Genomic DNA, 14,254 nt, shown 5'->3' on the forward strand with positions numbered 1-14,254 from the left:
GCTGAATAAGTCAGTAAACAGTGTTCCTCCATGTCTTCTGCTTCAGTCTGTGCCTCCAAGCTTGTGCTCTGAGTTCCTGCCCCAACTTCCCTCAGTGATTGAGTGTAATCTGAAAGCTGCAAGCTAAGATAAACCCTTCCCTCCCCAAGTTACTTTTGGTAATGGTGTTTGATCACAGCAAAGGAAACCTGTTTTTTCTGTCTTGGGGCCACTCTGAAGTTCCAGATGAGATTCCACATGGTCTGACAGGCTCAGTGGGTAAAGAGAGGACTGGGTTGGATTATCTCTAACTGTGCTTCTGGATTGGGATCAGGAGGTCCCAGGGATCACCAGTAGGTAGGAGGCTGGGAATTGAGGCTTTACGAGTTTGCTCTTTGGATTTCCACCTCAGATTTGTGCAGTGGATGGAGTGGTTGAAACCATGTGGGGTTGAGGGCAGGTAAACTGGTTCTGGGGGTCCCTATTTGAGATGATTTAAACTCCAGCTCAGACTCAAAGCAGCCTCAGATCTGGGTGGTAGGTGAACAGGGGGTGGGGGCAACAGGAGGTAGAGGATAGCAGGGGTGGGGATGACACCTGCAGACCTGAGTGGGTTTCAGTAGGATTTGGGTCTTGCTTAGTAGGGCCCAGTGGTGGGTGGGTTGGCTCACAGTAGGGACGGCTGAACTGGCTCTTGGAGAACCTATTCAAAGTTCCCATTCCACCTTAGGTTCAGACCCCAAGGAGTCCCAGATTGGCAGCAGTGGGTAAGAAACTGAGGAGTTGGATCTCCGTGAATTCAAGGCCACTCTGGTCTACAAAAGAGTTCCAAAACAGTCAGGGCTGTAGAGTGACCCCCTTTCTAATTAAAAAAAATAAATAAATAGTTTAAAAAAATAAGAGGTTAAATGATTTGGCTCAAGACCAGAAAGACAGTGGATATTAGGCTTAAGATCCAAACAATTTGTGTAGTTCCAAAACTAAATTTTCCTATTACTTCCTGTAGCTCCCCCAGGTAACAAATAACAGATGTTACTGCATCATGCTTGACAATGAGTGACAAAATTAAAACAGTGATAGCTTTCATCTCTGTATGTCAACATACCTGAAAAACGAAGGTTTTTCAGTTTACCTTATAAAGTTAGAAGGAATGATTCAGTGTACTCCAGTCTTGATTATCTTGAAAAAGAATTTTGGGTTTTTTTCTGAGACAGGGTTTCTCTAATGTAACAGCCCTGGCTGTCCTGGAACTCACTTTGTAGACCAGGCTGTCCTTGAACTCAGAGATCCGCCTGCCTCTGCCTCCCAAGTGCTGGGATTGAAGGCATGTGCCACCACTGCCTGGATATTATCTTGAAATATTTTAACTCCAAATCTTTCCCTGATGCACTATGGTATTTTAGCTTTACCCTTTAAGGAATACTCTAAGTTGTTTCTAATACAATCTTATGGTCATGAAAAGGATTGAGACAGAGTCTCCCTATGATGCCTTGACTGGTCTGTAATTCATTATGTAGACCATTTTGACCTTGAGCTTTCAGCAATCATGCTTCTGTCTCACCAATGCTGGGATTACAGATGTGTATCACATGCCTGTTAAAGAATCATTCGTATACTTTCTCAACAATCAGATTCATGAGATCAGTTAGAAACCAATCATTTATGTTCAATGGGAAAAATAAAACTAGACTAAGACAATTTATAATAGAGTTTGAGTCCCTAAAAATCTACATATTTAATATTCATTTTTAAAGATTTAGCTTTTATTTTTATTCATGTGTGTGTGTGTGTGTGTGTGTGTGTGTGTGTGTGTGTATGTTGGAGGTATGAGTGGAGACCAGAGAAGGCCATTGGATCCACTGGACCTGGAGTTACAAGAGGTTGTGACCCACCCGATGTGAGTACTGGGAATCAAATTCTGGTCTTCTAGAAGTAGAGCAGCAAGCACTCTTATATGAAGCCTACTGCAATAGTCTCTTGAATTTTTAAATATATAAATATTCTCTATACTATTAATAATGATACAGAATAACAGGTGGGCAAATATGACATTTACTTTGACACGGATATTGTTCATCCCAAAGCCAAGTTATCATCTGACTTTGGCTTTTTAAAGACAAGATCTGAACCAGAATCTCAAATTGACCTGGAACTCTAGCCCAGGCTGTTCTCAGTTTTCCAGTGTACTGGGATTGCAGCCCTGAGTTACCAAACTTAACTTCCTCATTGGGTTTTTTAAAGGCAAGTTATCATTTAATCCTTACAATGTCTGCTTAGATTTCTTTCTTAAAAAACAAGGCAGCATGATTCATTAAATGATTGGGGACTAAAAATATTAATATTTTGTATGTGAATGAATCTGATTAAGTATCTTAGCAAAACAGAGCTATGGGTCAAAGTAGACCTGTCATCTATGTGGGCCCATGAATGAAGAGTAGTTTTTACACCTTAAAATAGAAAAAGATCAAAACAATCATGTTTTTAACACGATTACAAGATTATACAGAATTCAGATCTGCTCAGGAGCCCAGGTTTCCCAGAGCAGAGACAGACTGGCTAGTCTGTGCAGTACATGCCACTGCTTCTGCCCAGGAGTGGAGCTGAGTAACACTTAGCACATCAAAGCCTAGCACATTCAAACTGCAGTGAAACAATCACAAGACATCAACACTTTGATGCCATGTATATTATTAATGCAACCTCTTTCTTTCTTTCTTTCTTTCTTTCTTTTTTTTTTTGAAACAAGGTCTCACGGAGGTAGGCTTGAATGGCCTAGAACTGCCTAAACCAGGCTGATCTTGAACTTGCAGAGATTCACTCTCTCATGCTTCCCAACTGCTGGTGAGCATTACAATGCCCAGTGTTATTTTGTAACTTAAAAAAAATCAGTGTTCATCAAACATATCAAAATATAAAAAATTGACTGAGAAACATACACATGTTACATCAGACAGACAGAACAAATCATTAGAGAATATTTTGAAAACCAGATCCCTATTTTCTTTCTTTGTTGTTGTTGTTTGGTTTTGTCAAGACAGGGTTTCTGTGTATTGTTTTGGAGGCTGTCCTGGAACTCACTCTGTAGACCAGACTGGCCTCGAACTCACAGAGATCTGCCTGTCTCTGCCTCCCGAGTGCAGGGATTAAAGGAGTGTGCCACCAACACCGGGCTCCTATTTTCTTTGTAGGTCTTATAACAAGAGGTATCCCTCTGACAGTTTAGGCAGTTGTGTTGGAGTCTGTCTATGGACTATGCTCTAACTATGTGGCTAAACCTCTTCTCAGTAATGCGAAGTCTGAAGAAATATGGGAATGACCTGCACTGAGGTCCCTTGGACATATGAGATCCACCATCTTTGCCCTATCTCCTGGTATTATAGGAGTGAATATCCAAATCTAGATCCCCAGGCATCCTTAACTGTATCTACTCGAGGCCTAGTTCTTAGCTATGAGTTTTTATGACCTCTTTTGCTAATTCATAATAATTACTATTATTAGTGTGTGTGTGTGTGTGTGTGTGTGTGTGTGTGTGGTGTGGTGTGGTGTGGTGTGGTGGAGCGCCATGATACACATACTGAGGTCAGAGGACGGTTGCAGAGAGTCTGTCCCTGTCTTCTACCTGATGTGAGGTTCAGGGGTCCAACTCAAGTTTTCAGGCTTGCATCAGCATGCAGCAAATACCTGTTACCTGCTGAGCCATCTTACCGGCCTTATATGCTCGATTTTTTAAGTAGAGATATTTCAAGGTCCCAGCAGAGATGAATCATGGTAAGCAGGATACACTTTCTCCTAGCTAAGATGGAGAATGGCTCAGTGGTAGATCATCTACACAAAGAGTTCCAAGTATTAGGCTCAATCCCTAACACTATGGGAAAGAACAACATGCTAATGCAAGCAAACCAGACAAAATAAAGTAAAAATCAAAGGAGAACTACAATATTATAAAATGCCACCAACAACTAGAATGGCAGGTCAAATAATACAAAGTAAAGATAGGACTGTAAAAATGGCTCAGTATGCAATGGAACTTGCTGCCGAGCCTGACAACCTGAGTTCAAGACCCCAACCCACATAGTAGAATTCCCTCAAGTTGTCCTCTGTCCACCATGTAGACAGATATGCACACACATAAATAAAAATTACATAAATTGTAGCGGGGCGTTGGTGGCGCACGCCTTTAATCCCAGCACTCGGAAGGCAGAAGCAGGCGGATTTCTGTGAGTTCAAGGCCAGCCTGGTCTCCAGAGCAAGTACCAGGATAGGCTCCAAAGCTACACAAAGAATCCCTGTCTCGAAAAACAAACAAAAAAGAAAAATTATATAAATTGTTTAAAATTTAAAATTATAAAATTACCTAAGAGTAAAAGAAAGAGAAAAGATCAGAAAGCATTGGAAAATTTAAAAAGAGAGCGCAACATTAGCTCATAATTTGCAGCTGCCTAGCATGTGCAAAGGCCTGGACTCAAACACAGGCAGGAGGAAAAGAGTGAAAGTAAACAAGAGAGAGGTAGAAACAAGGTCAATAATACAAATAAAACAAAAGGGAAGTGTTAAAAGACAAAAGAAAAATGTGAAGCAAAATGCATGCATAAAACAATTACCAAAATAATCTTAATAAAAAATGAAATCATTATCTGTACTGAAATGGTCCCCTGCATGTGTAAAGAGTGGACACCCACTACTATTCCAGTCAGCTCTTATTTCCATTTGTTGTTTAGTTCTGTGTCTCTAAGGGAGCAAAGGCTGAGGTCAGGCACTACAGGACTCTTGTGAGGTCAACTAGAGGTAAGAGCAACTATCTGCACTGAGGAACTGGGATGGCAGGCCAGCAATCCACAACTGCATTCAGCTACCATCTAATCAGGTGCCTCTGCTTGGTTCTTCCAGTTCCTAAGCTAGCCCCAGAACCTCCACTGTTAACGGGGAAGTCAGTTCTTCCAGTTTCTGAGCTAGCCTCAGAGCCTCCACTATTAGTGGGGAAATCTGCAACCTTTTCTTGTTGCCCACCAGTGCCTCTGACATAGAATTATAGTGTGACAGTCTCCTCTACGGCCAAACTGGTTTTCAAAGCTATTCACTGAAAGCATATTCATGTTTGTAGAAGGTTTCAAAACGGAAGGGGACAGTAAAGTACAGGGGCTTGTTTCCCAAATCCATGGTCTCTGACACACCCTTCTCCCTTCCTCACACCAGCACCAACTGTGTGTGTTGAGAAATGCAGGAAGGTTCTCTACCAGCAGCCTGTTTTGCAGATTCCCGAAAAGTAGTGTTGAGATGCATCAGTAACATCTGTGCCATGCTAACCCCATCTATGTTGGTTGTACTTCCTAGGAGTCTGCCTTTTCCTGGAACCTCTTCCACCTCCTGTGCTGCTGCATCACCCTGCATGGAGACACTCACTCTCTCTCTGCTCCAATCTTCAGAGTCTGTGTTTCTTCAGCTCTCTTCCTATCCACTCTTGAACTTCTCATGTTCTCAGTCTCAACTCCTTGAGAAACTACTCCCTAGTTGTTTCAATTCCAGCTTGTGAAGTGGGCAAGTGGTGGCAGCCTCTATTTGTTATTTTGACCCTTACCATAGTACACATCTAACAAATACACAAGCCCATCATACATCAGTAGAATCGGAGTTAACCTAACTTTTCTCGTGGGTTTATTGGTCATCACTTGGATGGTTTAGTGGGAACAAAATTTTCTCTCAGTGTTTCAGCTCTTCCATTGTTGTGACAAGTGATCAGAATGACTTAAGAGGTGGGAAGATTTATTTTGCCTCTTAATTTTAGAAGTTTCAATCCATGGTCACTTGGTTCTGTAATTCCTGGACCATCATAACACAAAACATGGTGGGAAGCACACGGCAGGCAGAGCTACTCACCTCATCCCAGCCAGAAGGAAGCAGAGAGAAAGAGAAGAAAGCTTTCAGAGGGAAAGGCTCTTTCCTCCAAGCCTGACACCGAGTTCAATTCCCAGGACCCGTAAGAGGAGAGAACCAACTCCTGGAAGTTATCATCTAATCTCCATTTTCTACACACATATACATGCACACAAATCAAAAATAAATATTTTAAGAGAAAAAAGACACAGCCAGGATTATGGTTTCCAGGCTGTACCCCTCATACCCATTTCTTCAACTAGGCCCCACCTCCCAATGTGCTATCATAAACCCACCAAGGGGCAAATCTATTAGTTATGTCTGAGTATTTAGGATTCAATCACTTCTCAAAAGCCCATCAACTGACACCGAAGCCTCCAAACAGGTGGCTTTGGGAACTTCTCAAATTCAAACCACAACAAACACTCCATCATGTTTTTTTTCTATTTTTGGTGACCTATACAGAAAGTACACATTAACCTCATGAACTTCATGACAATATTTAGGTTAAGTGGTAAACACAAACTGCAATTATAGGCCAGCAAGACGGCTCAGTGAATAAAAGTCCTTTCTGTGTAGGACTAACAACCTCAGCTCCATCTCTGTGACCTATGTAATAGAAAGATAGAAGCAGCTCCTGCCAAGTTCCCTCTGACCTCCACATGTATATTCACATGCATGTATGCACAGTACAAGTACATACACACACAATAAATATAGATAACACAACCAGAAATTAACCAGGGGAGCCAGGCACAGTGGCACGCACCTTTATTTCTGAGCACTTGGGAGGTAAAGGAAGATCAGGAGTATAAGGCCAGATTCTGAGCTCAAAGCCAGCCTTAGCTTCAGAAAAGGCATGTTAGAAATTAGCTGAATGAAAATGAAATTGAGATGTGGAAATGACATTACATGCAAATGGGAAAAGGTATATAAAAACACGGCATATGAGAAGGCCTGGAAATCTGAGGATGGCATATTATCAAGGGCTTCTCATGTGAAGAAACTGTTATAAAAGAATTCTGCTGGTGATTCAAGGTAGTAAGTAATCTTCATTAATCTACATGACTAACCCTCTCCAAGTCTAGTCCAAGGCAAGTATCACACTTCTAGTGTTATCCAGAGATCCTGACCCATCAAGAAAACAGCCTCTGATTGTTAGTCAGCTTTCCGTAGACAGACAGACAGACAGACAGACAGACAGACAGACAGACAGACAGACAGACAGACACACACACACACACACACACACACACACACACACACACACACACACACACACACACCACAGTTCTAACCTTTCTTTCCCACATACTCTGAGCAGAATCTTATGGGAAATTGTATGGCTCTCCACCCCTGGTTATATCCAGTACATTCTGTCCTTGAGTGTGGGTATGACCCAATCTGATTGGTTTACCCAACTGAATATGGCAAAAGTAAAGGGAGTCTGAAGATTTCATTTAGGCTCCAAATCACTTTGTTCTGAATTAATCAAAAGGGAAGCCGAGATATGCCTCTAGCCAACAAGTAGCCAGAAAAACCCAGGGCCCTCAATCGCCATTCTGAATTCCATCACATTGTGAATATGATAGTGAAAACAGGTTCTTTCCCTTAACAAAACTCAGAATACACATTGCTGTCCCATTTAGTATTAGGGTGGTGGTGGTGGGTGGGGGGTGAACAAAGCAGGAGCTATACTGTATACAGATATCTCACCCCAAGACACTGCTCTCCAGATCACAAGCTGGAGGTTGTTTTTTGTTTTTTTTTAAAATAATTTTAGCACTAGATTTTTATCTTTGTGAAGACTGTAGTATCTTTTCTTTATTTGTCTGTTTAGCAAAGCCTTCCTCTTCATTTACGATCACTTCTCACGGGCCATCTCTAACTCTACATTTCAGGTGAAATGAAAGCCAACTCATCTGATCCCAGAGATCATATCCTTTTGCAACATTACAGCACCCGGACTATAGCTAGGAGATGAATGCTCAATGCGACATTACACCAATACCTCTATATTAGTTAGTACTGGCTATAAACCATCAATTATATTTAATGACTTAAAAGTGAAAAGAGAGCTGAAGAGCTGGTTCAACCAGTCAAAGCACTTGCTGCCAAGCCTTCTTACATGAAGTCAATCCTCAGGACACACAGGGTGGAAAGAGAGAACTGTCCATAGCGAGATGTCCTCTGACTTCCACGTGCATTGTGGTACAATCACACCAACACACATACACACAAATAAATACTATAATTAAAAATAAAAATAAGGCAGTGGAACAAAGATCTAACATTAATGCACAAATTGACTGAGTGGAGTCCATTCTATATGCAGAGATACCTTGCTCAGCCTAGACACAGAGATGTGTGGGGTGGAGAGGTCCCTTGGTCCTGCCTCAACGAGATAATGGGACAGATTAGTACACTTCCTAGGGGAGGCCTTACCCTCTCTGAGGAGCAAATGGGAGGTGGGGGAGGGGAGTGGGGGGAGTGGGAGGAAAGGAGGAAGGGGGAACTGGGATTGGAATGTAAAAAATAATAAAAAATGTAACAGAAAAAATAAAAATAAAAGTGAAAGGAATGACTCATAGTAACTTAAAGTGCCCAATTCATTTTTCTACTGCCTACTTAAGTGTTTTCCTTCTGGTTTTAAAAGTAATATATAATTTATCTCCTCTGATATAGTAACAAAATAAAAAAGAAAGATTTACCCATTTTTAAGTAGCAGAGTTAAAAATGATACCAACTTTAGGATTTAACCCTTTCTGCTATGTCATGATTACATGATATACTATTATCACAAGACTATATTCTAATACTCATCTTAGAGTTTCACAAAGAAATGGAAATAAACCATTTTTAATAAAAAAAACTATCATATAAAGAAAATTAAAATTAAAATTTAGGAATTCCTTTTTAAGTATCTATCACATGAAGGAAAGGGGTGGTGAACCTACTGGATCTTGTTAATAATACACTATAGCTACTTCAATAACCTAAAGAACACCCAAAGGCTCCTGAAGTATGCTGTACAGTCTCCTAAGAGAAATGTGCAAATGAAGCCTATTTACCTTAAAGATTCAGATAACGGTGTTAGAGTGCCATCTCCCCTATCTACTACACGAAAGAAATTCAATTGATCTCCTTCCCGGTATACCAAAAATGTAACTTGTTTGTTGCAAGAGGTCTTTTCCCAGACCTCATCTCGACTGGAATCCATGTATTCAGCAAGCTCCCTAAGTGGGTCTTCCACGGGAACTACAAATGGAAAGATTGGTAAACAGGCTTTCAATTCATATCAACATTTTTGCATCTTCTTACAGTAACATATGCTGAATTTATACAAGCACACTGTACATGTGATACATGACACTCTCCAACAGGCTTCTGGTATTTTTATATTTCCTTTTTTTTTTCAAGATTTTATTATGTATACAGTTTTCTGCCTGCCTGCCAGCAGAAGGCACCAGATCTCATAACAGATGGTTGTGAGCCACCATGTGGTTGCTGGAAATTGAACTCAGGACCTCTGGAAGAGCAGTTAGTGCTCTTAACCGCTGAGCCATCTCTCCAGCCTATTTCTTTATTTCACACAGCATCCCTTATTAGTTTTTGAGAATGTAATGAGTATTGTATTTTCATCATTTCCCCCTCCTTCCTCCAATTCTTCCTATGTCTCTTTCACATCTTCTCAAATTTATGGCTTGTTTTGTATTAATATGAAAGAAAAATGCATCATTATGTTACATGCCCAAAGACAGGGCTTAACTTTAAACATGAGGTCATATAGTATTATCATTACTTTATCTAGACCCCTTTAGCTTCCTGTGCTTTTATTTACTGGTTCCAACTATCAATCACTTAAATGTATTATAAATCCCACTTACTTTAGATTATAAAATAATCATGCACACATACACACAATTGAGGGACATACTCAAGAATTTAGAGGCAAGAGAGAGCTAGAGACAAAATTTGATGGTAGAGTGACTATCTAGCATGCCCAAGGTCCTAGGTCCAGTTTGCAGCAGCAAAAGAAAACAACAAAATAAAGCAACAAGAAAGAAAAAAACAAGTAAATCATTTTCTCCCTTCAGTTTTATATAAGAATAGACATTTTATATTTGCTTCTTGAAGCATAGTGTAGGGGAGGCGTTTTGGTGTGCCAAAGGAGCAATATATGGTTCTTGAGAGGCTCCTCTCATGACCCACGTGTCTTGGTCAGGGTGTGTGTCTGTCCAGTCAGAGCATATGAAACTCACAGAGGCAGACTGGAGCCACTCTGATAATCCCCATAACTGGCCAGTGATACCCAGTTGTCCTCAATTTTCAAAGTTACCTAACTTCCATTTACTTATTAACAAAGTTGGAACGCTGCAATGCCCTTAAGAAGTGGCACCAACAGAGAATGAAGCTCAGTGGTAGAGTACTTGCCTAGCATGCACAAGGCTCAAGCTTGGATCAACTGCCAGTACTACAAGGAAAAATAAAAAGAAACACTAACAGAAAAATATTCAACTCTGAAAGTAATGAGGTAAAAGTATCAAAGATGCCCCATAGTGCTTTCATAGCATTATGTCTGAAGCATAACATTTTTATCTGCTCCTTTAGTCATAAAATGTATTAATTAAAATGACAATATTCACATAGCTTCTTGCCTTCCTCTTTGAAACACTTATGTTGCCTGAGCTCGCTTTAACTTTCAATCCTCCTGCCTCCGGCTCCTACATGACCAGGATTACAAGCAAACACCACAGTATCCAGAAGTATTTTCAAAACTTCAAAGTCCCACTTTCCATATTACAGCACTAAGAAGTAATTATTACCACAGCTACTAAAAGCATTTCTTAAACTCATGCCTTATGCTGGGAGGTACAAAGGCTGTCTATGTGTGCATGCCTCTTCATAACTGAACACTCAAGATCTTGTCACCTAAAAGCAATACAGTTTCGGATATAAGCTTAGAAAAGGAATGTTGTTTACTTGTGCTGTTTATTTGAAGGCAAAGCCTTAATATTCTATGAGCCAAACTGCCTGTAACTTGTGATTGTCTCACCTTAGTCTCAAGAGTTCTCAGGTTACACATGTATACCATTCATGCCTGCTTCCCCATGTTGTTAGAACAATGGTTATTTTAAAAGCTAAATATTATTGTAACTCACATGATGAAGGAAGGCACTTTCCAAATGATGAATCTGAGAGACTAAATGAGTTTTAAAGATGTAGCAGTACATATTACCAATTTTCTAAAATAGAATGCACAAACCATTAACTATTATCTAACTCTAACTTGATACAATGGCTCAGTAAAAGAGCTCTTGAACAATCCTCACTAGTATAAATATTGCCAATGTGACATACAAACTTTAACTTTTAAAATTTTTATTTATTTATGTGTCTGCAGGAGTGTATCTACACATGCATTTGAGGGTGTGGAAGTTAGACGGGCATTTATGGGATGCCTGGCTGGTTACATGAGTGCTGGGATCTGAACTCTAGTCCTTATGATTTTGAAGCAAGCAGTCTCAACTGCTGAGCCATCTCTCTATCCCGTAAAACTACTTCAGAAATCAATTAATAGAGAATCTCTGATGTCAGAGAACTAGTTAATCAGCTTTAAGATCATTTCCTTTGTTTTCTCTAACTTATGTAAAAGAGTTTAACAGTTCCCACAAACTGCTCTTAAGGTAGATAAGAAAAAAAAAACATTTTGGGGACAGGAGAGAAGGCTCAGAGGTTAAGAGCAATACTTGCTCTTCTAAAGGATCTGAGTTCAATTCCCAGCACTCACAAGGTGGCTTACAACCACCTGTAATGAGATCTGGTGTCCTTTTTGGGCAGAACACTATACACATAATATATAAATAAATCTTAAAAAAGAAAAAACATTTTAATAATCCAATTTTAACCAAAATTATCAAGCATGGGGATATAATTTGACATGTGGGACTAAGCCAGCAATGGAATCTATACTTATTTTTTTTTCCAGTTTTCTAGTTTGTGGAGGAGCAAACAAGTATGAAGGCCTTCTTAAAATTAGGGCCACAGAGCAGAGCTACCCTGAGCATGGCTCTATGTGATGGGAATGCCTGTGACAAACCTGACTTGGGGGTCAGTAAGCATGCTCCCAGCTCTTCCCAGGATTAAAACCTTGTGGTGGTTTGAATAGCCCTCATAGGCTCATATACTTGAATTCTTGGTCATTAGGGAGTGGCACTACTTGACAAGGATTAAGAAGTATGGCCTTATCAGAGGAAGTGTGTCACTGGGGAAATGAGGGTGGGGGGGATGGGCTTTTAGGTTTCAAAAGCTCAAACCAGGCCCGCTGTCTCTCTTTTCCTGCTGCCTGCAGATCTGGATGTAGAGCTCTCAGCTACCATGTCTACCAATGTGCCACCATGCTCCCTGTCATGGGGATAACGGACTAAACCTTTGAAACTGTAAGCCAGCCCCAATTAAATGCTTTCTTTTATAAAAGTTGCCATTGTCGTGGTGTCTCTTCACAGCAATAACACTAAGACAAATCTTTTTAGTAATTAAGTTTCTGTTCATGTCATCTTTCCCACAGACCTTTCCTACTATATTTCTATAGATCTTACAACAGTATCCTGTTTATTTCCTACACAGAACTGACAAAAAACCTCAAATTCCATCAATTTCTCATATATTTATTGGAGGCAGTATTTTGAAGCAGAGACTTGGTTTCCCTTGTTTACTGCACTTGGGATAATCACTCAAAATCCAATAGATGGAGCTGGAGAAATAGCTCCACAGTTAGGAGCACATACTACTGAGGCAGAGGATCCCAGTTCAGTTCCCATCACCCACATTGGGTGGCTCATTCTACCCCAAAACTCCAGTTCCAGGGGAATCCAATGCCTTTTTCCGGCCTCTGCAGGTACCTGCACTCATGTGCACATACCCAAGCAGAAACACATACATACATACACACATAACTAAAATAAAAATAAATTTTAGAATGCAGTAGATGCTCACTATGTATTTGTTGAATGAATAAATGAATAACAAATGAATGAATGATTGAATGAATGAATGAATGGATTCCAGAGACCACCCATATTCTGAGAAAGGCTTCAACAGGACTATGAAATTCAGTTTCGTCTGAGGTAAACAGGCAATTCAGCAATTTCCTACAGCAAATAAACATCCCAGGAATTTAAAACTAGGAGTTTAAAAGGCAACAAAACTGACATGAGTCTAAATACAATGCGAATGTGATTATCTGTATTACCATTCCATTTCTCCTCCCTTTACTACTAAGACTTATTTTAAATATCCCTGGATTGAATCCAGAATCATGGGTTTATTCTAGGATTATATTTTGGAATTCCAGTGTTTATATATCTAGGTTTTAAAGAATAATGCCTAAAAGAATCAAAGACCTAATGCAGGAAAGGAACTTGGCTAAAAATAGAGCCTATAAAAAACATTAATCTTTTGAAAAATAGTACTGCAAATTACTCCAGAATGACTGTTAGATTGCTTTAACATATGCCTACCTTTTCTAGTACTTATTGGTCCACCACGCATAGCCAATACCAGCTTCAAGGTACAACCTTCTGAAATGCTGTAAATAATTAGCACAAAATAAACTATAATCACCAAAAACAATCAGTGTCAAATGAACCACTAATAATGTGCTGATTTATTAGCCCTACTATATATTCCCTAACATATGAAGATACAGCAATATAGATATATTAATTATTTTCCTGAATAAATTACAAAAGTTTATAAGTTTTCATAAGCTTTTTAAAAAAGGAGGCCCAGCCAGGCAGTGGTGGTGCATGCCTTTGATCTAAGCCTGCACAGGTCAAGGCAGGTGGATCCCTGTGAGGCCAGCCTGGTCTACAGAGCAATTTCCAAGACAGTTGGAGCTGCACAGAGAAACCTGTCTTGAAAAATACAAAAAGGAGGCCCAAGAAAGAAAAGAAACTTAGTCAAAACCCAAAGAATTAGGAAATAGAAAATTCATTCAATAGCATAAAAATAACACTAAGTCCACCAGTTCTGTTAACTCCTAGTTTTCTCCCACCTCTTTGCCTCCTAATTCCTTTGTCTTCAGTGTAATAAATTACATGAGGGGATAGAGAAAAGCAAACCATCAGAAAGCACATTTGTAACCACTGGTGCACACAGTACCACTTCTTAGAGAGAAAGGGGGCCTAATGAATAACGTCTCAGTGGAGAGCAACTCTCTCATACCAAAAACTTGTGAAAATGGAAAGAAAAGAAATGGCCAGGTGAGAACAGGTCCATATTCAAAGAAAAAAGCAAAGGAGACAAATTAATACAACCATGCAAGAAGGCAGGGACTAACAGCTCAGCATAAAAAAACTAAAGGTGAACTACAAATATCAAAGAACAGAGATCAAGAACAAAG

The 14,254-nt window shown here is 39.9% G+C and overlaps 1 protein-coding gene across 10 annotated transcripts in view; it reads right to left on the minus strand.

The window, feature by feature from the left end:
* The window catches only part of Zfand4 (zinc finger AN1-type containing 4), a 69,778-nt gene that overhangs the window by 29,534 nt on the left and 25,990 nt on the right, over window positions 1–14,254 (minus strand). For 8 of the 10 annotated variants that reach the window (XR_003487627.2, XM_027429203.2, XM_027429204.2 and 5 more), the window contains 2 exons: window positions 13,371–13,438; window positions 8,922–9,108 (listed from right to left, as the gene is read on the minus strand). The exons of 1 other annotated variant lie outside the window; for it this stretch is intronic. Coding sequence is in view for 7 of the 9 variants with exons in the window: in XM_027429203.2 (XP_027285004.1) it covers window positions 8,922–9,108; window positions 13,371–13,438 (255 nt within the window). In the remaining 2 variants the exon portion in view is untranslated. The remainder of the gene's footprint in view (window positions 1–8,921; window positions 9,109–13,370; window positions 13,439–14,254) is intronic. One more of the 10 variants, XM_035449015.1, reaches the window with a different exon arrangement.

This window comes from Cricetulus griseus, chromosome 8 (assembly GCF_003668045.3).
Source record: "Cricetulus griseus strain 17A/GY chromosome 8, alternate assembly CriGri-PICRH-1.0, whole genome shotgun sequence".
NCBI classification, from domain to species: Eukaryota; Metazoa; Chordata; class Mammalia; order Rodentia; family Cricetidae; genus Cricetulus; species Cricetulus griseus.